This window comes from Fusarium oxysporum, chromosome 9 (genome assembly GCF_000149955.1).
Source record: "Fusarium oxysporum f. sp. lycopersici 4287 chromosome 9, whole genome shotgun sequence".
NCBI lineage: Eukaryota > Fungi > Ascomycota > Sordariomycetes > Hypocreales > Nectriaceae > Fusarium > Fusarium oxysporum.
The window spans coordinates 1,722,924-1,743,134 of record NC_030994.1 but is presented as its reverse complement, the minus strand read 5'-3'; the positions used below and the strand labels follow the sequence as shown (position 1 = coordinate 1,743,134).

At 48.7% G+C, this 20,211-nt stretch overlaps 8 protein-coding genes across 14 annotated transcripts; 3 read left to right on the top strand and 5 right to left on the bottom strand.

Annotated features, from left to right (window-relative positions):
* Positions 1-1,256: 1,256 nt before the first annotated feature.
* Positions 1,257-3,176, bottom strand: FOXG_09454 (agmatinase). 2 transcript variants are annotated; one of them, XM_018388630.1, is made up of 3 exons: positions 2,678-3,176; positions 2,129-2,585; positions 1,257-2,065 (listed from the first exon to the last, which is right to left on the bottom strand). In XM_018388630.1, the coding sequence occupies exons 1-3, from the start codon at positions 2,795-2,797 to the stop codon at positions 1,470-1,472; spliced, it is 1,173 nt and encodes a 390-aa protein (XP_018246725.1). In that variant the 5' UTR covers positions 2,798-3,176; the 3' UTR covers positions 1,257-1,469. The 2 variants fall into 2 exon arrangements, with proteins under 2 accessions (XP_018246725.1, XP_018246726.1); XM_018388631.1 differs by lacking the exon at positions 2,678-3,176 and having other exon boundaries at positions 2,129-2,613.
* Positions 3,177-3,619: 443 nt separating this feature from the next.
* FOXG_09453 (cell division control protein 42) lies at positions 3,620-7,130 on the bottom strand. Of its 4 annotated transcripts, none has more exons than XM_018388629.1 (5): positions 6,883-7,130; positions 5,596-6,038; positions 5,276-5,395; positions 4,694-5,072; positions 3,921-4,618 (listed from the first exon to the last, which is right to left on the bottom strand). In XM_018388629.1, exons 2-5 carry the CDS (start codon positions 5,616-5,618, stop codon positions 4,553-4,555), a joined length of 588 nt encoding a protein of 195 aa, XP_018246724.1. In that variant the 5' UTR covers positions 5,619-6,038; positions 6,883-7,130; the 3' UTR covers positions 3,921-4,552. The 4 variants fall into 4 exon arrangements, with proteins under 4 accessions (XP_018246722.1, XP_018246724.1, XP_018246723.1 ...); XM_018388628.1 differs by lacking the exon at positions 6,883-7,130 and adding an exon at positions 6,095-6,590 and having other exon boundaries at positions 3,935-4,618; XM_018388627.1 differs by lacking the exon at positions 6,883-7,130 and having other exon boundaries at positions 3,620-4,618; positions 5,596-6,590.
* Positions 7,131-8,163: 1,033 nt separating this feature from the next.
* On the bottom strand, positions 8,164-8,453 carry FOXG_20052 (uncharacterized protein; the record flags this gene model as incomplete). The annotated part of the gene is made up of 2 exons (XM_018400333.1): positions 8,164-8,301; positions 8,448-8,453. 2 exons carry the CDS (start codon positions 8,451-8,453, stop codon positions 8,164-8,166), a joined length of 144 nt encoding a protein of 47 aa, XP_018246720.1.
* Positions 8,454-9,337: 884 nt separating this feature from the next.
* On the top strand, positions 9,338-11,375 carry FOXG_09452 (uncharacterized protein). 3 transcript variants are annotated; one of them, XM_018388623.1, is made up of 3 exons: positions 9,338-9,829; positions 9,886-10,024; positions 10,082-11,375. In XM_018388623.1, the coding sequence occupies exons 1-3, from the start codon at positions 9,725-9,727 to the stop codon at positions 11,248-11,250; spliced, it is 1,413 nt and encodes a 470-aa protein (XP_018246717.1). In that variant the 5' UTR covers positions 9,338-9,724; the 3' UTR covers positions 11,251-11,375. The 3 variants fall into 3 exon arrangements, with proteins under 3 accessions (XP_018246717.1, XP_018246718.1, XP_018246719.1); XM_018388624.1 differs by having other exon boundaries at positions 9,886-11,375; XM_018388625.1 differs by having other exon boundaries at positions 9,338-10,024.
* Positions 11,376-11,440: 65 nt separating this feature from the next.
* On the top strand, positions 11,441-13,038 carry FOXG_20051 (uncharacterized protein). The gene has a single exon (XM_018400332.1). It carries the CDS (start codon positions 11,638-11,640, stop codon positions 12,241-12,243), a length of 606 nt encoding a protein of 201 aa, XP_018246716.1. The 5' UTR covers positions 11,441-11,637; the 3' UTR covers positions 12,244-13,038.
* Positions 12,299-13,735, bottom strand: FOXG_09451 (uncharacterized protein; the record flags this gene model as incomplete). The annotated part of the gene is made up of 1 exon (XM_018388622.1): positions 12,299-13,735. The coding sequence occupies one exon, from the start codon at positions 13,733-13,735 to the stop codon at positions 12,299-12,301; it is 1,437 nt and encodes a 478-aa protein (XP_018246715.1).
* A 426-nt stretch (positions 13,736-14,161) lies between these two features.
* On the bottom strand, positions 14,162-16,145 carry FOXG_09450 (uncharacterized protein; the record flags this gene model as incomplete). Its single annotated transcript, XM_018388621.1, has 3 exons — positions 14,162-15,373; positions 15,424-15,730; positions 15,778-16,145. The coding sequence occupies 3 exons, from the start codon at positions 16,143-16,145 to the stop codon at positions 14,162-14,164; spliced, it is 1,887 nt and encodes a 628-aa protein (XP_018246714.1).
* A 606-nt stretch (positions 16,146-16,751) lies between these two features.
* FOXG_09449 (chloride channel 3) lies at positions 16,752-20,074 on the top strand. The gene is made up of 6 exons (XM_018388620.1): positions 16,752-17,775; positions 17,832-17,984; positions 18,034-18,148; positions 18,200-18,291; positions 18,341-18,526; positions 18,583-20,074. The coding sequence occupies exons 1-6, from the start codon at positions 16,918-16,920 to the stop codon at positions 19,906-19,908; spliced, it is 2,730 nt and encodes a 909-aa protein (XP_018246713.1). The 5' UTR covers positions 16,752-16,917; the 3' UTR covers positions 19,909-20,074.
* The last annotated feature ends 137 nt before the right edge of the window (positions 20,075-20,211 follow it).

Genomic DNA, 20,211 nt, shown 5'->3' with positions numbered 1-20,211 from the left:
TGAAGCCAGTTTGACAGCTGTATCGTTAGAGACTCTTACAGATCCAACAGAGCCTCCAATATCAGACAGTTCATCGTAGCTCAGTCTAACCAGCCGCTCATATAAGACACGCAGAACGAGCCTCTCTATGGCGGCTACTACACCCAACCTTTGTACGTACTTCAAAGTTCAGTACAAGTCGTACAAGCGAGAAGAAGGGAAAACGATTCGATTCGTATTCTTCCCCTTGTTACATGGTCCCCAGTCGCCGTGAAACATCAACACGGGCCCTAGTCTTGAAGCACCTCACTCCCAAACACAATCGCCTTCAGAACATGGAAGTCAATTCTATTTTCGGAAGCGTCTCAGGCGCTTCGCAGACGCGCCACCCGCTTTCAATGGTTCGAAGTGTGTGCGGATACATTCCTAGTTGACGCTGAGAGTCTTGTACTCCCGGTTGCGCATAATGTTCACCAACTCTCACCTAAGTGAGTTGAACAGAAACGTCGGTCTGAAAGTGGCATTTCATTTAATGCTACTACTGTTAGTGGTTCCATCTCTGATCCCACGTCCCGCGATGCTACGGATACTGCGCCTTGACCAGCTACTATCCCATCTTGGCGAACTCCAGACCTCGCCTATCATCCCTGAGAGTTCCATGCCCCCTTTGTGCTGTCAGTGTCAAGGAAACCATCTTACATCCTATCCTTGAGAGAACGTGACTACCTCAGGGATTCATTAATCATATCTATTAGATCTCCAACCACATCTGCCAAGCGAAACTCATGGTTAATTATTAGCGAGTATTTGCACTGAACTCAACGTAAAACCACAATTCGTCAACCAATAATGGTTCGTACTGATATGGAGGATTGGGTGTTCAATTGCAGGCACCGAAGCTCGACCATTTCCGTGCCACTTCTCAGTTCTCCCAGGCTGCTCACAAGCCTTCTATAGGTCTGAGACCCGTAGGACTCGAAGGCTTTCGAGTGTTCCCTCGAGCCGTTACCTGTGGCACAGACACGTTCCTTTGATACTACATGGGGTTGCACGACGAGGCTTCATAGTTTGTTTGCTACTTCGGGTAGATGGTTCAAATAGCCAGTCAAATATTGCAGCATCCCAAGTTAGACTTACAAGATGTCACCAACAAAGGAAACCTTGTAGGCAAAGTCGTTGAGGTAGTTCCTCTCGACCCTTTCGTTGAACTTCAACAAGTTCATCTTATGATCCTCTCTGTCAGTCGTCCTTAAGTCTGAGTATTATTCATGGAATTGTTCTGTGAAACGTATGCAATTTTAAAACCAGTGGCAGTATTTGCCGAGAAACCAGAATGGAAGAACCAGAACAGTTCAGTAATTTCAATGATATTTTCCTCTGCTATAAATCACACCCTCTCCATTTCATGTACATTCTTTTGACGCTGACCAAAACCCATGCAAGCCCTCATTATCATTCATAACACATAACGCCACATCTCTTGATGCCACTTACAACTCATCTTTACCAGCAGCAGCATTGCCGCCATTGCCCTCCTTTCCGCCATCCTGAAGGCCTCTCTTGACCATAGAGCTAATGATCTCATACACAACCTGAGCAGCAGCCAGAGCTGTCTCCTCACCACCATTCTGGTAAGCAGGAGACACCTCAACAACATCAGCACCAACTAGGTTCAAGCCCTCAAGGCCGCGAAGAATGCGGATGAACTCGCGGGTAGACCAACCACCGGGCTCAGGGGTTCCGGTGCCGGGTGCAAAGGCGGGATCCAGAACATCGATGTCGACGGAGAGATACACAGGGTTCTCGGTACCAAGGACCTTAAGGATACCGTCGATTATTCCCTTGGTACCGAGATCATCAATATCGTCGGCTGTGAAGCGGACCCAGCCTTGGGAGGTGTCGTCCTCGTTGTCGGCAAAGTCGTTACCTGAGAGCCTAGTGCGTAGACCGGCATGAACGGAGCGTTCAGAGGAGGAGTTTGAAAGGAGACCTTCCTGGTTGGCCATCCAAAACATGGAGCCGTGGGTAAACTGAGTGGCTCCCCACCACGAAGGATAGGCAGCTGGGTTCCAGGTATCGAGATGAGCTGTGGTGGATGTGTTAATGATGTTCTTCACTAGATAGTTAACGAAGGGCACAATCAACCCACCATCGAAGTGCAGGACCTGGATAGGCTTCCCATGAATCTCGTTCAACGCTCTCAAAGCAGGGAGAGCCAAAGAGTGATCACCACCCAAAGTTACCAGTCGAGCCTTGGGCGCAAGCGCAGAAACTGTCTTGCGGCGACCAAGCTGCTTGAAAGCCTGGGTCATCTGCTCGCGAGCAATGTTGTTGTCGATGGGGGTGATAGAAATATCACCACAGTCCACAATCTTAGCCCAATTCTGGTAAGGGTTAATACCAGCTCGAGGGTTGAATCCACGCATGGATGTCTGACGAGCAGATGCAGAGCGAATAGCTCGTGGGCCAAAACGAGCTCCTGGGCGGTAGCTCACCGCTGTGTCGAAAGGAGCACCGACAATAGCAATATCGAAAGGCTCAGTGGGTTCAGTGAGGCACTTTACATGGTTGAGATGGGCAAATGTGTTGATGCCAGCAAAGGGCCACTGCGAGGAGTCAGTATATAGACCTCTCATGATAGTCATGATGTGTTTGGTGAGACACTTGGAGCCTTCTCTACCAAGAGCCTATCACATACCTCATAACCCCATTTCTGCTCAAGCTCATCAAGTTCCTCTTTCGTCCACTCCTTATCATCATGATCATGAGCGCAAGCTGTGGCCAGCCCCGCCAAAGCGAGAACGTTTAGGAGCTTCATGATGAGTGGCAGTTGTAATTCACCAATGAATTCAACTTGCAAATATGTGAACTTGGAATCACAAGAAGATAGAAAGAAGCAGAAGAAAAGAGAGGCAACCAGTGAGGTCTATATAGTCACTACCTATGCTTCACCCTCCACCGGGCGGGCATCCGGCCCCACGAGTCAAGATCCATCAGATCAAACATACCTCAACTCAATGAAAGCCTCAAAAGAGAGATATGACGATCGCCGATTGGTCAATCGAGGCAGTTCTGACCGGATAACGATCTCCCCGCAGTTGTCTTTCTTCCCCGCCTCGAGCCCTCATGAGGTTTAGGGAGCGAATTTGCCTGATTCAGGCATAGAATTGCACATAGAGGCCCTATGATTTCACTTTTGGGTTGAGAGATAGTGACCAGAAAATGGGTCTTTGGTGTGGAACTAGGTTGAGATAGGAAAGTTGGGGCGACGGCACCTCATATCTACCGGCAACGTTAGGTATTCTTAACAAAGTCAAATCATCTTCAGCCGCAGAATTGTTTGTCCAACAGTTATAAACGGGGATATCCCCTAACATTCTTTGACTTTACAATATCAAGTTCCCTTCTATCTCACGTGTGGCTCTTACAGTCATACCTTACTGTTGAGGAGCAGGCATCTTCTAGGTATCTTAATTTCCAGGACCATTTTACGGACAACACATATTTGTTCCATTACGCATCATGCTTAATACACATCGCATAGGGTGTACACTTGTCTGTCAAAAGGCGTAGTACCCTCCGTCATTCACCACACCTTGCAGCACTCGAGGAGAACAGTCTGTCTTTGTCTCAAACAGGACATCATCCCAGACAAGTAATATGTCCCTTTCAACATCAACTACTATGTTGATAACTACACTTGATCTACAATATACACCGGCAGTTAGCCGGTCCCAAGGACAGTCCGGGCCCGATCCATCTACCGAGCTGGCAAGCAAGGTTTTGCCTGCCAAGTGCATTTCCCCAGGTCAAGTACATATAAAGAGCTTTACCAGGTAGCTTTGAAACCCCGCGAGATCTAACATACTTGCTGGTCGAGTTGAAAGCGAAGACCATACTTCATGCCACTATGCTTCTTCATCCGCCGAAACATATCTCAGTGCAAGTTCACCGGTGCTAGTCAACATGATCCATTGAAAGGTTCAAACATGAAATACAAAATTTTCTATAACTTAGTATGAATCAAGACAAGACATTGATGTAAATCACCCCAATCGCCAAACTTTCCTATCAAAGCATTCCCGCCTAGATGTGTGAATCGTTGTCTTCGTCCGCTACCAGTCCTTTCTCTTGCCACTTGATCCATCTCGCGAGGGCCAGAGAACAAGATGCATTGGATTCCAGCCTAAAGAAACTCGGGGAGACCACTGGGATAGAAGAGGCTTTTCGGTGGAAGTTCCGGCTGGGGGCTACGCGCAGCGGCTCCCGGCAGCTCTCGGTCGGTGTCACCCCTTCAAAACCTTCTTCCTCTTCTCGTTGCGGAACAGGACGCCTGCTCCCCGAGTTTTGTTCCGTCTCTTAGTTCACCTCATGCAAAGAACGATCACTCTCTTTGAAACCCATAACGTTCCGTTCCACCAGCGCAGGTCATCCCAATGTCGTCTTGCCGTGCCTTCGCCAAAGAACTCTATTCGTGCATGTCTACTGGGCATGTTCCTAACTCAACCAAAAATTCCCAGGGGAAGTAGGAGAAGGTGGTGTCATAGCTCGGCTGCGGCTATCCCATTTCCGTTTATAGGACAAGGCACTTGTGTGACTTCTTTTTAGGAGCAGGAGGCTCAAGTGCTGCAACGATAGCCTGTATAATACAATCAGCAAATGTTTCAAGTAACGTTTATAGATGGGGGAGGTTTTTCAAACAGTAAAGACATACCTCGTCAAATACATCCTTAAGCTTATACTGGGTGAGAGCACTGCACTCAACGTACTTGACAGCACCCAAGTCCTTCGCCATTCGTTCACCATCCTCTCGTCGTACTGGTTGCATCTTTTGCTTTGACAGCTTCTCTCGAACACTAGGGTCGTCCCTCAAATCCACCTGGGTACCAACAATCAAACAGGGAACGCCAGGGCAGTGGTGGCGGACCTCGGGGAACCACTTCTCGCGGACGTTTTCGAAGGAAGCAGGCGAGGTGACGGAAAAGCAGACGAGGAAGACATCGGTCTGGGGATATGAAAGAGGTCGCAGTCTGTCATAATCTTCTTGACCAGCGGTATCGAACAAACCGAGAGTGTACGGCTCATCTCCTATCCTGTAAGTAATCAGCAACCCTTCTTCGACTGGCCAAGTTGCCGCCCATCAAACATATCCGCAGATCGCCCCTCTTATCACAGAATCCATCACACTGCTCAAGCCAGAAGTCGGTGATGGCTTTCATGACTGAAGACGTCCATTGCAGGTGGGGATACCCTGTGGGGGGCTGGTGTCGATCGATAGGCGTGCAGGTAGACTCACATAACCGTAACTGCGTAGTTGTCGAAGACTGTAGGGACATATTCGGAGGGAAACTTGTTTGTTGTGTAGCTGATGAGAAGACAGGTCTTTCCAACAGCACCGTCACCAACGACGACGCACCTAGAAAAGGGGTAAACCGGATTAGCCTCAAGAATGATTGTGCGAATGGCGGACAGGGTAACAGGCATGCAGAGTAGATGCGCAGGTATGCTTAGGGTGCTTTGCCGTAGGACAATCTCGGTGTAGAGATAAAGCAGGCAAAGGGAAGCAAATCATCGCAAAGCATTGCGGCAGCACAAATCCAAGCGATAAAAACATACTTAATAGTTGCGACAACAGCCATTGTTCCTCACGAAAGCTCCTCGGCAGGAGCTCGTCTATGTTAAAGTGAAATGCAAGCGGTCGAGTGGTAAAGCTCTATTGGCGGGCGGATGCGCGCGACTACGGTAAGAGAGCGGGGGGTTGCGGAGCGGAGAAAGTCGAGTCCAAATAGGTGTCGGGGAGAATAGGTCGAAATAAGGATGATAAGTCGAGGGAAGGCGAATATGTTGGGCTGTACTGTTTGATGGCGGATTGAGGTGGTTGAAGACAAGTCAAGATTGCGGTGGATGCGGCTTTCGGTAGGTCTAGGTAGCGGATTGGTATGGAGTTGCGTTGAGGTGCGCTTTGGTTTGGTTTGGGTTCTGGATCTAGGCCAGCGAATGGGTGGAGGTGGAGAGCCTGGGAGTGACTGAGGAGGCTACGGTCGACGGAAATTTCAAACCTGCAACAAGAGAGGTGAGCGGGAGTGGAAGACACGATTGATTGACGTGCGACTACCAGCTGGTAAAGGGTCCAGTCCAAGCAAAAAGAGAAGAGGCACAGGCGCTGGCAAGAGTTAAAAAAGAGAGGCACAGGCCGTGTACAGTGGTAGTGGGCCTCGATGAAGCAAAGTAGCAGCACAGACAGACAGATACCGCCGCAGAAAACCAAGCCAGGCAGGAAACCAAGGCAAAGCAAGTTGAGGTGAGGTAAGGTAAGGCAAGGCAAAGCAAAGCAAAGGGACCAACACGAGTAGCATTAGCCTGGAGGTACCAGCACAAGGCAGCCTAGCCTAGCATGGGGCAGGCAGAGCAGGGGATAGGAAAATGGTATTACGGGGACGGGGAGAGAAGAGAGGGGGAGGTTGGAACGTTCAAAGCCAGCACCTCTCCCAGTTCCATGTTTAGCCTAGACAGGCAAGCACCCATCCAATGGTAGGTACTCTACGTACAGCCAAGTACACTTGTGAGAACCGCCAGCTTAGCAGTACAGCAAAGTACCGCCTCTACTTGATGGGCTAAACAAGCACCAAGTAAAGGAGACCAGGCCAGGCCAATGTGGATTGGGGAGGTGGATGCGTTACCAGTCTGAGTGGAGGGGACAAGGTACGAAGGAGAAAAGAAATGCACGATGTGAGGTTATAGGTAAAAGAGTAGAAAAGAAAAGAAAAGAAAAGAAAAGAGAAAGGGGATAGGGTTGTCAGGCAGACTCCAGGAGATCCTGAGTGAGGTACTGATTATGATCGAAATGGTCGAGTTGGTGGTGATGTGGTCACGACTCTGATACCCATGAAGAAATAGACCAACCTGTTAGTGATTAGGTAGGTCGCGATGCTGTGCGCTGGCTGGTCGGTATCGTTTACCGACTTCTTGATGCAAGCCCAAGCAAGATACCTACCTTACCAAGAAGAATCCGAAATTGTCGTCGAGTCGAGTCGAGTCGAATCGATGATTAGATTACAGTTGTTGATAAGTGACACCAAGTGAGTGATATGATAACGCAAAATCAATGTCAGACACAAGAAGCCGTAATATGGAATGGAAATGAGGCAAGGCCTGGACTCTGGAGCGTCCGTCGATCCATGGATGGCAGGTGCAACGGCGATACTGGAACTCTTCAGGGCCTTTTAGCGTCATCATCCCAAAGATACGGGAGCCTGCGCGCAGGGAGGGTCCACTGTTAGTCATCAATACCCAGATACTTTCAACCACACATATAGACGTCATAGGGTAAAGTAGCTCTTTATCAGGCGGATACCTGGTTCATCAACGCCATTCCTTCAATGACAGCCTTATCCCGTATAAGAACCATCCAGAGTATCCCTCAGTTGCAAATATGAAACCTTCTAACTCAGGGGCAAATTTTCTGGTCTTTGGCTTGGAAATTTGGGACAAAGGCCTGTCAGCCAGTCCTTTAGCCATAACAAATACTTGACCTCGAGGGACTGCGCGAGAACCGTGCTGAATGGCGCAAACAAGGACCCTTTGTTATTGACGTTAACTTACACCAGCTAGTAGCAGAGGACGAATGCGATAATTGATGACGACACGAGGATTGGGCCACCCGGCACCAAGTGCTTGCATAAAGACAAGAACCAGAGAAAGAGGTGAAAAAAAAAGTAAGGGAATAGGGGTCAGAGAATGGGACGACGATCCGCTCGTCAGATCCGATTGTTCTCCGTGCGTGCGTTGCTTTGTTGTAAGGGTATGCTTGTCCTTCGACTTCGCTTCACTGGTGGTGTCGTATATCAGATCGTGACATGTCCGATTGGACTCGTTCTGTTCCCGCCTGGTCCTGATTGCCTCGCCTTGCAAGTTGCAGCGCATTAAGAGCCTATCCATCTGGTGATCTGGAAGGGGTCGGGGGCTTGTTGCAAGTAGCTCTCTCTGGTCCATGCCCTTGGTCCCCTATATTCAAAGCTCTCGCTTAACAAGGGGATCTGCTTTACAAGTGTCGAGTGCTTTGATGCCAATGCAAATTGTGACGCACGCGTGACCACTGGCCACTGCGGATTGACGAAGATCTTTGTGTTATGTGTTTCAACCTCCTTTGGCTCGGAGATCCAAATAAAGAACCCCCCCCCCGTTTCACCTAACACGATCACTTCGAGTGCTGTGTGCGACGTCCCGAAGCAGGGTCACAAAGGGAAACAACAAGAAGAGGAAGAGGAAGAAGAACAAAACATGTTTGTTGGCAATTGCCGAGTCTCTCGAGTCCCTGTTGCACTGCGACAATATCGTTAGTCAGAGTATCATTACCCTCTGATAAACAACACAACAGCCCTGTGATAAACGGTGACTGGGGAGACACGCGCGGACACAAATCTCGGAATCACTCATCCCAGCACCCGCTCGCTAGTATAGGAACTTACCGACATCAACACTGAAGCTTCAGCCCAGGGATATTACTTTGATCAAGGGCTCCCTGCTCAAGTTTATGCAGTGGAGATCAGCCTCGTGAACTTGTCACATATTCATACCCTTAACAGACTTCCAGCTGCAGCTCTGTCACGCCTGTCAATTTCAGTTTGATAATGCTCCTGTCGCAATCGCATGTTGGGGGTCTAACTTATCAACATGGGACGAGGGGAATGTGCAGCTTATCTGCTTGTCTCACCTGCACGAAGGTGCTTTTGTTAAATTGCATATTCTCATCATACGTGATTCAAACTGAGACATGAGCTCCGTTCAGCTCGTCATCTGTCGATCTGCACGGTCTTGTAGCTTGAAGAGGTTTATCCCGCCCGTTTATTTACTTTTGCTGAGTTCGCTTCAGGTGATGCTTTATGATTCCAATCTTTGAATAGTATCGATAAGCGTGGAATTTTTATGAACCTATAGGATCGGATCGCCTATTTCTATATGGAAGAACCAATCTTCCTGCATTGCCAAGCTATCGTCGGCGTAGCATTCGGGGAACCTCAACGGGGAACAGCTGTGAAATGTATAGTATGCCACACTATAACGCCACAGCCAATTAGTAGTCTCCCATCATCAACATCAAGTGTTCTCGATGATTAAAGAAACGATGACATTATCAGATTCAAGGAAGGCCTGTTTATGAACCCTCAAGATATGTCTACTTGGGCAGTTGAGGGCTTCGAAAACTTTCTACCATCAACTACCGTTTTCCACAAACCATCAGAACGATCTTCAAGTAATCTATGTCCAATTATATATATGTATCTAGGTTTTATTGTAATTCTTTCCTTCTTCGTGTAACAGTATGGTCTTGGCCAACCTAAGCATTAACTAAGAAGCCGTTGAAGCATAATTTGACCTTGCATCTTGGCCTCCCACATCTTTCTTCTGCTAGATCTATAACTAGTTTCTTCCTGCAGCTAAACCTTGGTAATCAATAGCTTGTAGATACTCCGCATCTTCGGCAAACATCTCACCTTCAAAGTCATCATATTCATCACATCACAGTCTCGAGATGGCGCTAAACCCAAACGGAGAATACGGACCTGTCATCCGTCCATCATCGGGGCGCGAGATGTCCGCAATCCGGGGGGCAGTAAGTGGGTACAGAGATGTTAGAAAAGTGTCAGTTGAGATCCATCTTCCCAGGCTTTAACCTCTCTTGAAATGATGAACACTCGGGCCTGAGAAGCTCGCTAAACAAAGCACCGACTGTCGATTGCTGGCCATGGGGTTGCTAAGATGGCCTCACAAGGACAAGCCGCCGGTTCTGCTCAAGGTGCGGTCCTCGGCTGGCCTCATCGTCACCACATGTTCCTTTGCAATCTTCACTGTAAGTCGCCTGTTGCTCTTCGACTTTGAAGAGCCAGTTGACTAATATGGCCTCAGGACATCTTTCTGTATGGTGTCATCGTTCCCATACTTCCATTCTCTCTTCAGGATCGAATTGGTATCAGCACAAAAAGGGTGCAGTACTGGGTCTCCATAGCATTGGCCGTGTTTGGTGCTGCACTCTTGGCTGGTTCTCGTATGTCCACAGTCCTCCCTTGAAGTGATAGTATATAACTTATGGTGACTATAACAGCTGTCTGGGGTTATCTAGCCGACAGAATCCACAACCGCCGGGTACCTATGCTTATAGGTCTTATTGTATTGTGTGGTGCTACCGTTTTTCTATGCGTAGGTCGTGCGCTTGCTCTCTTCATGATCGGCCGTGCTCTGCAAGGTATATCGGCCGCACTAACATGGACTGTTGGCCTTGCACTTGTTGTCGATACTGTCGACAAGGAGCATATCGGCAAAGCCATGGGTTGGATCAGCACAGCTTGCAGTCTGGGCATCTTGGTGGCACCTCTACTGGGAGGTCTCGTATATGGAAAGGGAGGTTACTACTCCGTTTTCGCCATGTGCTTTGGCCTTCTCGCTGTTGACATTGTCCTGCGTCTTATCATCATCGAGGTCAAGGACGCCAGAAGGTGGCTTGATAGGGCGGAACCTATAGCCGAGGCAGATCCAGAACGTGTCGTAACGGAGGAACCGAAAATTAAGAAGAGCAAAGATAATATCGCTCAGCAAACAGGTGGGCAGACCAAGGACGTGTCAGACCCATCACGATCACCTATCAAGACACTCGTCAAGCTCCTGGGGCAGCCTCGATTCCTGGCTGCTCTGTGGGGAACCTTCGTTCAGGCACTTATCAACACGGCGCTCGAAAGTACTCTCCCCCTTCTCACACACGAGATATTTGGCTGGGACTCCATTGGAGCAGGACTAATATTCCTCCCGGTCATTCTGCCATCATTTCTGGGACCTGTGGTTGGCATGGTTGGCGATCGATACGGCCCTAAGTGGCTCGCTTCATTCGGCTTCCTCTTCGCCACACCCTTTGTTGTATGTCTGAGGTTCGTCGACGAGAATACGATTCAAGACAAGACCCTTCTTTGCGGGCTCTTGGCTGGTGTGGGCATCGCCACGGCCTGCATCTTTGGTCCCCTGATGGCCGAGATCACTTGGTCCGTCCAGGGCGAGGACGGCACTGAAGGTACGGGGCAGATTGCTCAAGCGTATGGCCTGTATAACATGGCATACTCGGGAGGGTCTCTGGTAGGACCTATAATGGGCGGAATGGTCAAGGATAGCGCTGGTTGGGCAACTGTCGGATGGAGTCTGGGTATAGTAGTGTTTGTGTCCGCTATTCCAACCGTTTTGTATACGGGCGGGCCACTGAAGGTCAAGCTTAGAGGTTGGGGGTGACAGAATTCAGCTGAAGCCTAAATAATTCAAACAGAATACAATTATTGTAGGTTCAAGATTGAGGTTATTTATATACATATAAAAGTATACGTAGTCCTTCACTGCCCGAACTGGATGTCTCGGACACTGTGGACCATATCAAGCTAAACCTAAAGGGAACAGCTGTTCATTTGGCAGGCAGCTTCAATACCGCACAGTCAGGCTCATGCTTTGATCAATCTCCTGTCAACTACAACTCATTCGCTCGATGATATATTTACATCGAAACTTGTGATTCATTTTCTGTAACAAATTATAATCAGATTATCGTCGTTGTTCCGCTTATATTGCCCCCGAATTCCTCTGGATTTCCCAGAAACAAGCACTTTTTATATATCACCACACATCATGGAGGAGCAGCAACACATTGATGAGCTCCTTAAACGCTATCTCAACCTGCTAGACGAATACAGTCAACTCCGCCAGAGTCTATCTCAGATTCAATCTGATGTCTTTCACAATATCGCCCGCGCTAATTTCGCTGGCGAGAGAGGCATGAGGTACGGTCAGGATCACTACGATGAAAGAATGCAAGCAACACGCCTTCTTGCCATTGAGCAGAATGCAAGCCAGAGCCCAAGCTTCTCATTCTTTCCTGCTCCCGACGAAGGCAATGTAGCAGATAAGGAAGAAACCTCCTCAGCCGAGAAGCCTGACAATGCATCAACACCAGAGGCGAAAGAGGCCAGCCCTACAGAAAAGAAGCGAAAACAGAACAAGAACCCCTTGCAATGGTTTGGGTTATTCGCGCCTATGCCTCTCCGCACGGCACAGACACATTCCGTGAAAGCAGTAGAGGATATTATCCCAAGGCTTGTTTCTGTCAACGCTGAAATGCTACACGTGGAAATTGAGGTGCGACGAGCGAGGAAACGACGTGCTAAAGCGGAGGCAGCTGAAAAGAAGACAAGCCAAACTGCCGCAGCCACGCAACCACAGAGCACAGCAGTTTGAATTCCTTCATATTGATACTATGTCTATCATATATGGCCATGCTCAGATACATCAGTTATTCCCAGTGTCCCCACAGGTTGTTCAGACTCTCGGCCAGAGTCGGATGAGCATAAACAGCTGCTTCCAAATCCCACCACTTCAAATTACCCATCATAGCAGTTTGCACAATCGACATGATTTCACCACCTTCCAATCCCAAACATGTGAATCCCAAGATGTCACCGGTTTTTGCATCCACAGTCGCCTTCATCATACCACGTGGCTCTGCTGTCTCCAGCGCCCTTGCAACATAACTCATAGGCATCGTGGCAATCTTCACTTCCCTTGAACTGTTGGCGAGGTCTCTAGCGTGGAGCCCAACATGGCCAAGCTGTGGATCGGTGTACATGACATAAGGAGTCAGAACTCGTGAAATCGACGCCTTTGTCGTAGGCATAGCTGGAGTTGTGGATGACATAGCTTCTGGAATGAGGTTGGTGCGGATAATGCGAGAATCATCGTAGGACATGTGTGTAAAAGCAGCACCTCCGTGGCAGTCTCCTATGGCGTAGATATCTGAAGCCGTGGTCTGGAGTTTATCGTCGACAATAATGTGACCTCTAGGGGTCGTCTTGATGCCAACTTCGGAGAGGTTGAGGCTATCTGTATTGGGCACTCGGCCTGTTGCCAGCAGGAGATGTGTTCCGGAAACTTCTGTCTCCCCTCCTGGAGTCTTGACGCTCACTGCGAAAGGTGTCTTTGTGTCCTTCGAAGCTGAGATCGAGTTCACTGTGCTCGAAAGATGAACCGTGATGCCATCCTGTTGAAGGATATCCATGAGACACTTTGCCACGTCAGTGTCTTCTCGGGGTACAAGCTGCTTGGCCCTTTGAATAACAGTCACTTCAGAACCAAAGCGGCGAAAGAGCTGTCCAAACTCAAGGCCGATATACCCGCCGCCCAACACAACGAGACGCTGTGGAACCTCACCCAGTTCCATGATAGTAGTCGAGTTGAGTACTCGTGCTGGATCAACATCGTCGAGACCTGTGATATCTGGCCTCGATGGCCTCTCACCGACGTTGATAAAAATTTGATCGGCACTGACCTCTTTCTCGCCCCCATTGTTCAACAATACTTTGAGTTTCTTCTCGCCGACAAAGCTACCGTCGCCCATAATCACATCGACACCTGCTGCATCCAAACCTCTGACACTGCCGGCGTTCCACTGCTCCACGATTTCGCGCTTGCGCTGCCTTACACGAGCCATGTCGATCTCAACATTACCATTCCCTTCGTGTACGCCATAGTCTTTACCACGTTTGGTCATGTAGGCTGCTCTTCCAGAGGCGATCATGGTCTTTGTAGGCGTACAACCAACATTGACACAAGTGCCGCCTAGTGCCGTACGCTCAATCACAGCTGTTTTGCGACCAGCATTGGCGAAGGCTTTGGCGACTGGGTTGCCACTCTGACCGGAGCCGAGGACGATAACGTCGTAGTGCGTAGCCATTGTATGAAGATGTTGGCGCTTGAGAAACTGACTGATGGGAGTTAGACGCGATAGGCTGATGAGGCGATTCATGAACAGAGGTTGTCAATTGAGGTTTGATTCTATCAGGACTTAAAGACCTGCTAAATAGAGTGTATGAATAGAAGCCTCTTATACGAGGCGCCATCGTTCAGCGCCATGTAAGCAGGTGGCTTATTCATCTCTTACAACGCAACGCCCGCGTTTCGTCAGCGTGATTGATGAAGTTACTGTTGACCAAAGGGGATGCCACAATCTCGTGAGGGGTAGGACAGAACAACACGACCACTGAAGGTGTATATAAGCGCTTAACGTATTGACATAAGCACTATCCATCCTTCACAACATTTAGCTAGATGAACGTCATGTTAATATTGGTACGCCTGAAAGGGTAATTCGTAGTTTTCATCACTCCTGCGTTAACGAACCCAATGTAGCAAGAACGTCTTCTAACATTTCCCTCTCAGGGTTATCCTGACTGACTTGCTTAGCAAGTTGAGACGCAATCCCATAGATAGCAGCAATAGAGTGCTTATATCTCTGCCGCATGCCCCGGTTCGCCGCTACAAGCACCGCGCAGCAAAGTTGCAAAGAGGATATTACTGCTTCCTGTACCTGGGGTGGTAATCCTGAGTCAGGGACATCCCATGCTGCCACTGAAGTGATGAGATCCATCCAAGCTTCAGGAACACCGTTGGATTCTTGCTCAACTATGGGAAGCAGAATGCGAACAATGTCTGTAGCCCGAGCAACCTCCTGCTCTCCCCAAGTCTGTGAGGCATGCTGCAGAATAGAGTTCAGATCGTGAGCGAGAATTGTCCACCCTTCGTTGGCGAGCAACAGCTCGCGACCTTTGGGTAGCGTAGTCACACCCTCGAGAGCCACGAGGACCGGAGATCGGAAGTCGAGTTTATGCTGAGAGCTGGATTTGTAAAGATCCATAAACATATCCATCAAACCCGTAGCCTCTTTTCGCAGGATATCATTCTCCTCTTCTCGCAGCCAGAGCGCCAACGCTCGCACAGCTGAAAGTATGAACATATCATCATCAGCATTATCTCTCATTGAGTCCCAAGCGAGTGTGTGGTGGACTCCAGCTGATGTGTCTATCGTACCAGTACGAGCGTCTGGATGTAGTCCCATGGCTCCGGCAACAGAAGCATCCCATCGATCGCGAAGATACTCGGCTGTGAGAGACATTGTCTCGGAAATGCCCTTACGGAGCTTAAGGAGGTTCTCAGGGGTCATGAAGAAGGTTTCCATGGACTCGTCTTCCAAACACTGCACGAGGTATCCAATGAAGATTGAGATGACGTCGAATGCAGATGTGAGGCGTGTTGAGACTTTGGGGTACTCGGGCTTATTTAGCTGTTCTAGAAGAGTGGGAGCCGAAGAGCGAATATCAATGAGTAGGAGGTTGATGAGTAGGTATGAGAAGGCCTTGTCATCCTTTTTGTCGTCGATAAACACCAACTTCGGTGCCTCGGACGGGAAAGCTTGGAGTATCGAGGCTGTGGCATTCGTATATGCCGCTCGGGCTTCAGGTGTTGGCCTACTTGTGACGAGGTTTTGAATGTAGCTAACGACTACTTTGAGCCACTTGGGATGCTGAGGAAGAATCTGAAGCAAATGGTTAGATGATTCTCTCGGAGAAGGTGTGGAAAACGCACAGAAGAGTTGGCATGCCGAAGAAAGTAACCAAGGAACTCGAGAAGAGTGACAGCATCAGTTCCAGTGAATGATGAGACCAGACTTTGAATCGTGTCGTCAATCTGCCTCACCAGCGTAGAGGGATCTTCAATGGTTGTCATAGAATTGAGCCATGCAAAGCAAAAGATATCCAGAACCTGTGCATGGCTAGGAGCGATCTCGGTAAGGGAGCTAAAGTCTTCCACCTTGATAAATTCTTGTGCTCCTTGCTGTGAGCTTGCTAGAGTATGTAGTAGTTGAAGTATTAACTTTGTGGTGTCTTCAGAGCTGAAACAGCCATTAGTTTTTTCCTTTTGCCTGGCGAGGCTTCATACCTGTAGAGAACTGCATTGACGAGCAAGGGGATTCTGTTGATGAATTTGGCGTCACTCTTAGCCTGATCGGGAAGAAGAATGGAGAAAATGTACAAGACAGATACAGCCAAATCCAACATCTCTTTTGAATTCTGAGTTGAAGGCTTTGAGCCTGTGCGTAGTAGTCGGTCGAGGAACTTGGGTGAGAGACTGGACCATAGACCTTGAACTGTTTGCTCATCTTGGCGAAGTTGTTCTGAGCTGTCGAGAAGAGATTTTAGGAGGGCTAGTCCTACAAATCTTTGGGTATCATCTTTGGCCTTGAGAAGTGATTGTATCTTGTTGACGTCTGTTGGTTGCGAAGCAGTACTTTGTGTATTTTCAGCCATCTTGGTCCCTATTTTGTAGTAGTGAGTCGAGTTCCGGATACAGAGCTGTAGTTTCCATACGCTGACTGCAACACTTGAGTGTCTTGAGATAAATAAAGATTTGGCTGTATATGAAAATAGTTGCTAAGATGAGAAGAGTGTGTATTGATGGACTCGACTTGCAACAACTTTGTTGGGTCCCACTATTTATAAATTCCCCTCCGTAGATGAATTCTAGAAACCTCCAACATTTATGGAAGGGGTGATATCAACGAATTCATTTTACATGATGAATAAATCCTAATTATTATTGAGATCCAAGTATACCGTTCCGTACTATCATATACTAATCAGTCTATTAGGAATGTGATATAAATAAGTGTTTTAAGCTAGCTTCGACAAGGACAATGAAAGCCAAGATCTTCGCGAGACCAGGCAATTGCTTTAGTTAGTATTTAAACTTGAGCCTCAAAATTGCAACTCGAGACAATAGAATGTTTCAATATTTCTTAAACTCTTCCTTGTCTCAGCTATAAACAACCGCCCGACGCCATGATGCTTGTTTTCAGCTGGTCGAGTCGACGTTTTAGGCAATCCAAGCCTTACAACGACCAACCAGACCAACTATAGCCATTGCGTGTCCTCCACTGAACCCTCCTAGTCAATAGCGCACTTGACATGGACATCAACAACCTCGTATCTAACTTTATCTGGACTCCTCTCCCTTTCAGTCTCTCACAAACCAAAGACTCCGGGCCAGCTGTGAGCTCTTACACCGCATAATCACAATGTCATGAGCCGCATCATGTCTGGAGCGTCTCAAAACGACCCCTACGCCCTCGCCTCCGCTTCTGCTTCTGCTTCTGCTTCCGCCTCGTCCTCGTCGCATACTCCAAACTCCAATTCCGACGATCGCGACGAGCTCGATTTCCTTCACGACGACGCCAGCGATGACAGCGGCCGTGGTAGGTCTCGCGACCGAGACCATGTGCTCGGCGACGATCCGCTTCAGAGCAATCTGAGTGCACCCATGACCTTTAAACGCAGGCAGGGTCCCTCGCTCTGGTCTGCGCCCTCTAGACTTCTCTCCGCCATCACAGGTTCACGACCGCATGCCTCCTCGAGAGGACCGTCTCCAGCTGTTTATTCAAGCTCTAATACTCCCCCGCGCCCTGAGGCTGTCATGTTCAACGAAGCTTCCAAGGATGGTGTGCCGCATGATTGGTATGTCGAGGGACCAGGGCGTCGAGTCGGCTACGAGGATCTTACGGCTATCGATTGGATTTTCGAATACACAAAAGAGCGCCAGAGATTGCGCATGCTATACTCGAGTGCGTCTGGGGTTATAGGTTATGTGCGACGCCTCATTGATGCCAGCCAAGTCTGGATCGTCCTGCTCTTGACGGGTATGCTTGTAGGCACTGTTGCTGCTGTCATCAACGTCACGACCGATTGGCTTGGAGATTTGAAGGAAGGATACTGCGCGAGTGGACCAGAAGGAGGCCATTTTTACCTAAATAAGGCGTTCTGCTGTTATGGCTATGACCAAGGCTCCAAATGTGACGGTTGGAAAACTTGGGGCGACGCTCTGGGAGTCCATTCAAAAGGTGGCAAGTGGTTCATTGAGTATTTCTTCTTTGTTTCTTTCGCGGTATGCACACTGGACCCCCGTAACTTCTACTACCTCATATGGCTAACGATTGGAAGATGCTGTTTGCATATGTCGCAGCACTTCTCGTCCAGGAATATGCCATCTACGCAAAGCACAGTGGTATTCCAGAAATCAAGACTGTTCTGGGGGGCTTCGTCATTCGACGGTTCCTTGGGCTCTGGACACTCATTATTAAGTCTCTTGGTCTTGTAAGTCAAGTTTACACTGCTTACCAGCTCATTACTGACACCATCACAGGCTCTTGCTGTTGCATCAGGCATGTGGTTGGGTAAAGAAGGCCCCCTAATTCATGTTGCTTGCTGTTGCGCCAACGTATTTACGAAATTGTTCCGCAACATCAATGACAATGAAGGTATAGAGCTTCCCTATAATGCAGTCAGTTGTCATCAGCTAACGCTATTAGCTCGCAAACGTGAGGTTCTTTCGGCTGCTGCCGCCTCAGGTGTCTCAGTTGCCTTTGGTTCCCCCATCGGTGGTGTCTTGTTCAGTCTCGAGGTTAGTTATGCTCAGCCCCAACCCCCCAACCAATACTAATTCTCTACAGACTTTGTCTTATTACTTTCCAGACAAGACGATGTGGCAGAGCTTTGTCTGTGCCATGACTGCTGCAGTTGTTCTTCAGGCTTTCGACCCCTTTCGATCTGGCAAGCTTGTCTTGTATCAAGTTCACTACAGCATTGGATGGCATGGCTTCGAGCTGCTCCCCTACGCCATACTAGGCGTCATGGGTGTAAGTCCAATATCAAGCACGAACAGAAAAAGTAACTAACAGTATTTCCTTTCCAGGGCATACATGGCGGTCTCTTCATAAGACTCAACATGGCTATTGCTCGCTGGAAGAAGTCAAACCGATGGATCCCAGGCCCTATCGTCCAGGTTCTCATCGTGGCCTTCTTCACTGCCCTCATCAACTATCCTAACTTCTACATGAAGGTGCAGACGACTGAGCTCGTCTCCAACCTCTTTTCAGAATGCTCGCAGGTTCTCGACGACCCCATCGGCCTCTGTAGAACAGGAGCTGCCTCGGCCAGGACCATTGTCCTCCTAGTCTTTGCATCAGTATTGGGCTTCTTCCTCGCCGCTGTCACATTCGGTCTCCAAATTCCCGCCGGAATTATTCTCCCTTCTATGGCCATTGGTGCCTTGACAGGCCGCGCTGTAGGTATCATTATGGAGATTTGGGTTACCAATCACCCTGGATTTTTCTTATTTAGCTCATGCGAACCTGATATACCCTGCGTTACACCAGGTACATACGCCATCGTCGGAGCAGCAGCATCTCTTGCTGGAGTAACTCGCTTGACCGTCTCTATTGTCGTCATCATGTTCGAGCTCACTGGCGCCCTCACCTATGTTCTCCCCATTATGATCGCTGTCATGATATCAAAGTGGGTGGGCGATGCTTTCTCTCGTCGCGGTATCTACGAATCGTGGATTCACTTCAACGAATATCCTTTTCTCGACAATAGTGAGAATAACGAATCTATTCCTGACATCCCAGCTTCTCAAGTCATGACTCGCATCGAGGATCTTGTCGTTCTTACTGCCACAGGTCACACTATCGCATCTCTCACCACTATCCTCGAGATGCACCCATACCGCGGTTTCCCCGTCATATCAGATCCCCGAGAAGCCATTCTTCTTGGATATATCTCTCGTGCCGAGCTGGCATACAATCTCTCAGCCTCAACGCAAGCACCTCGTTTGCTGCCCCCTGAGACTGAAGCCTTCTTTTCTCACCAGCCCATGGCAGATCCACGCACAACTCTGGATCTTCGCCCCTGGATGGACCAAACACCGCTTACCCGGGCTTCGCATACAAGTCTTCACCTTGTCGCTACATATTTCCAAAAGCTCGGCCTGAGATATCTTCTCTTCAGCGATCGCGGTGTTCTGCAGGGCTTGTTGACAAAGAAGGACGTCTGGTATGTCCTCAATGGTGCCGAAGAGACACGCCGCACCATGGGTCTGGCACCCGGCGGTGCTGGTCATGAGACTGGCGTGACCGACAGGATAGCAGACGACAATGGCGGCGGTGAAAGTAGTGGGTTATTACATGGCGATGGTGCCGATGATGGGGATAGCATACAAGGGGAAGAGCCAATGTTATAAGAGGAGCCTATAGATTTGATGCTGGGTCATGTATTATTGGTCGTGGGTATATTGGTTTTGATCATATAGACGAGTTTGCTGTTCTTGATAGGCTATATATGTGTACAATTCAACGCTTCATCCAAATTTATCCTGAAATATTGCTGACCTCCCATCTCAGTTTCCGAAATAAACCATTATGTGCCATCATGCGCTTCGGGTTTTGTCACAAAATTTGCCTATTTCTTGGAATATTATATGCCAAGGGGAGGCAAGAAAAAGGACTATATTCTAAATAACAAGAATAGTTAGCTATAGTTAATA

Coding starts and splice junctions, on each gene's coding strand:
- FOXG_09454 (XM_018388630.1), bottom strand. CDS start 2,797: ATGAAGCTCCTAAACGTTCTCGCTTTGGCGGGGCTGGCCACAGCTTGC. Junction 2,586..2,677: donor AGCAGAAATGGGGTTATGAG/GTATGTGATAGG, acceptor GACTCCTCGCAG/TGGCCCTTTGCTGGCATCAA. Junction 2,066..2,128: donor CCAGGTCCTGCACTTCGATG/GTGGGTTGATTG, acceptor CATCCACCACAG/CTCATCTCGATACCTGGAAC.
- FOXG_09453 (XM_018388626.1), bottom strand. CDS start 5,463: ATGCCTGTTACCCTGTCCGCCATTCGCACAATCATTCTTGAGGCTAAT. Junction 5,073..5,275: donor AACTACGCAGTTACGGTTAT/GTGAGTCTACCT, acceptor GATTACTTACAG/GATAGGAGATGAGCCGTACA. Junction 4,619..4,693: donor TTAAGGATGTATTTGACGAG/GTATGTCTTTAC, acceptor TGTATTATACAG/GCTATCGTTGCAGCACTTGA.
- FOXG_09452 (XM_018388623.1), top strand. CDS start 9,725: ATGGGGTTGCTAAGATGGCCTCACAAGGACAAGCCGCCGGTTCTGCTC. Junction 9,830..9,885: donor GTTCCTTTGCAATCTTCACT/GTAAGTCGCCTG, acceptor ATATGGCCTCAG/GACATCTTTCTGTATGGTGT. Junction 10,025..10,081: donor TGCACTCTTGGCTGGTTCTC/GTATGTCCACAG, acceptor TGACTATAACAG/CTGTCTGGGGTTATCTAGCC.
- FOXG_20051 (XM_018400332.1), top strand. CDS start 11,638: ATGGAGGAGCAGCAACACATTGATGAGCTCCTTAAACGCTATCTCAAC.
- FOXG_09449 (XM_018388620.1), top strand. CDS start 16,918: ATGAGCCGCATCATGTCTGGAGCGTCTCAAAACGACCCCTACGCCCTC. Junction 17,776..17,831: donor TCTTCTTTGTTTCTTTCGCG/GTATGCACACTG, acceptor AACGATTGGAAG/ATGCTGTTTGCATATGTCGC. Junction 18,527..18,582: donor CCATACTAGGCGTCATGGGT/GTAAGTCCAATA, acceptor TTTCCTTTCCAG/GGCATACATGGCGGTCTCTT.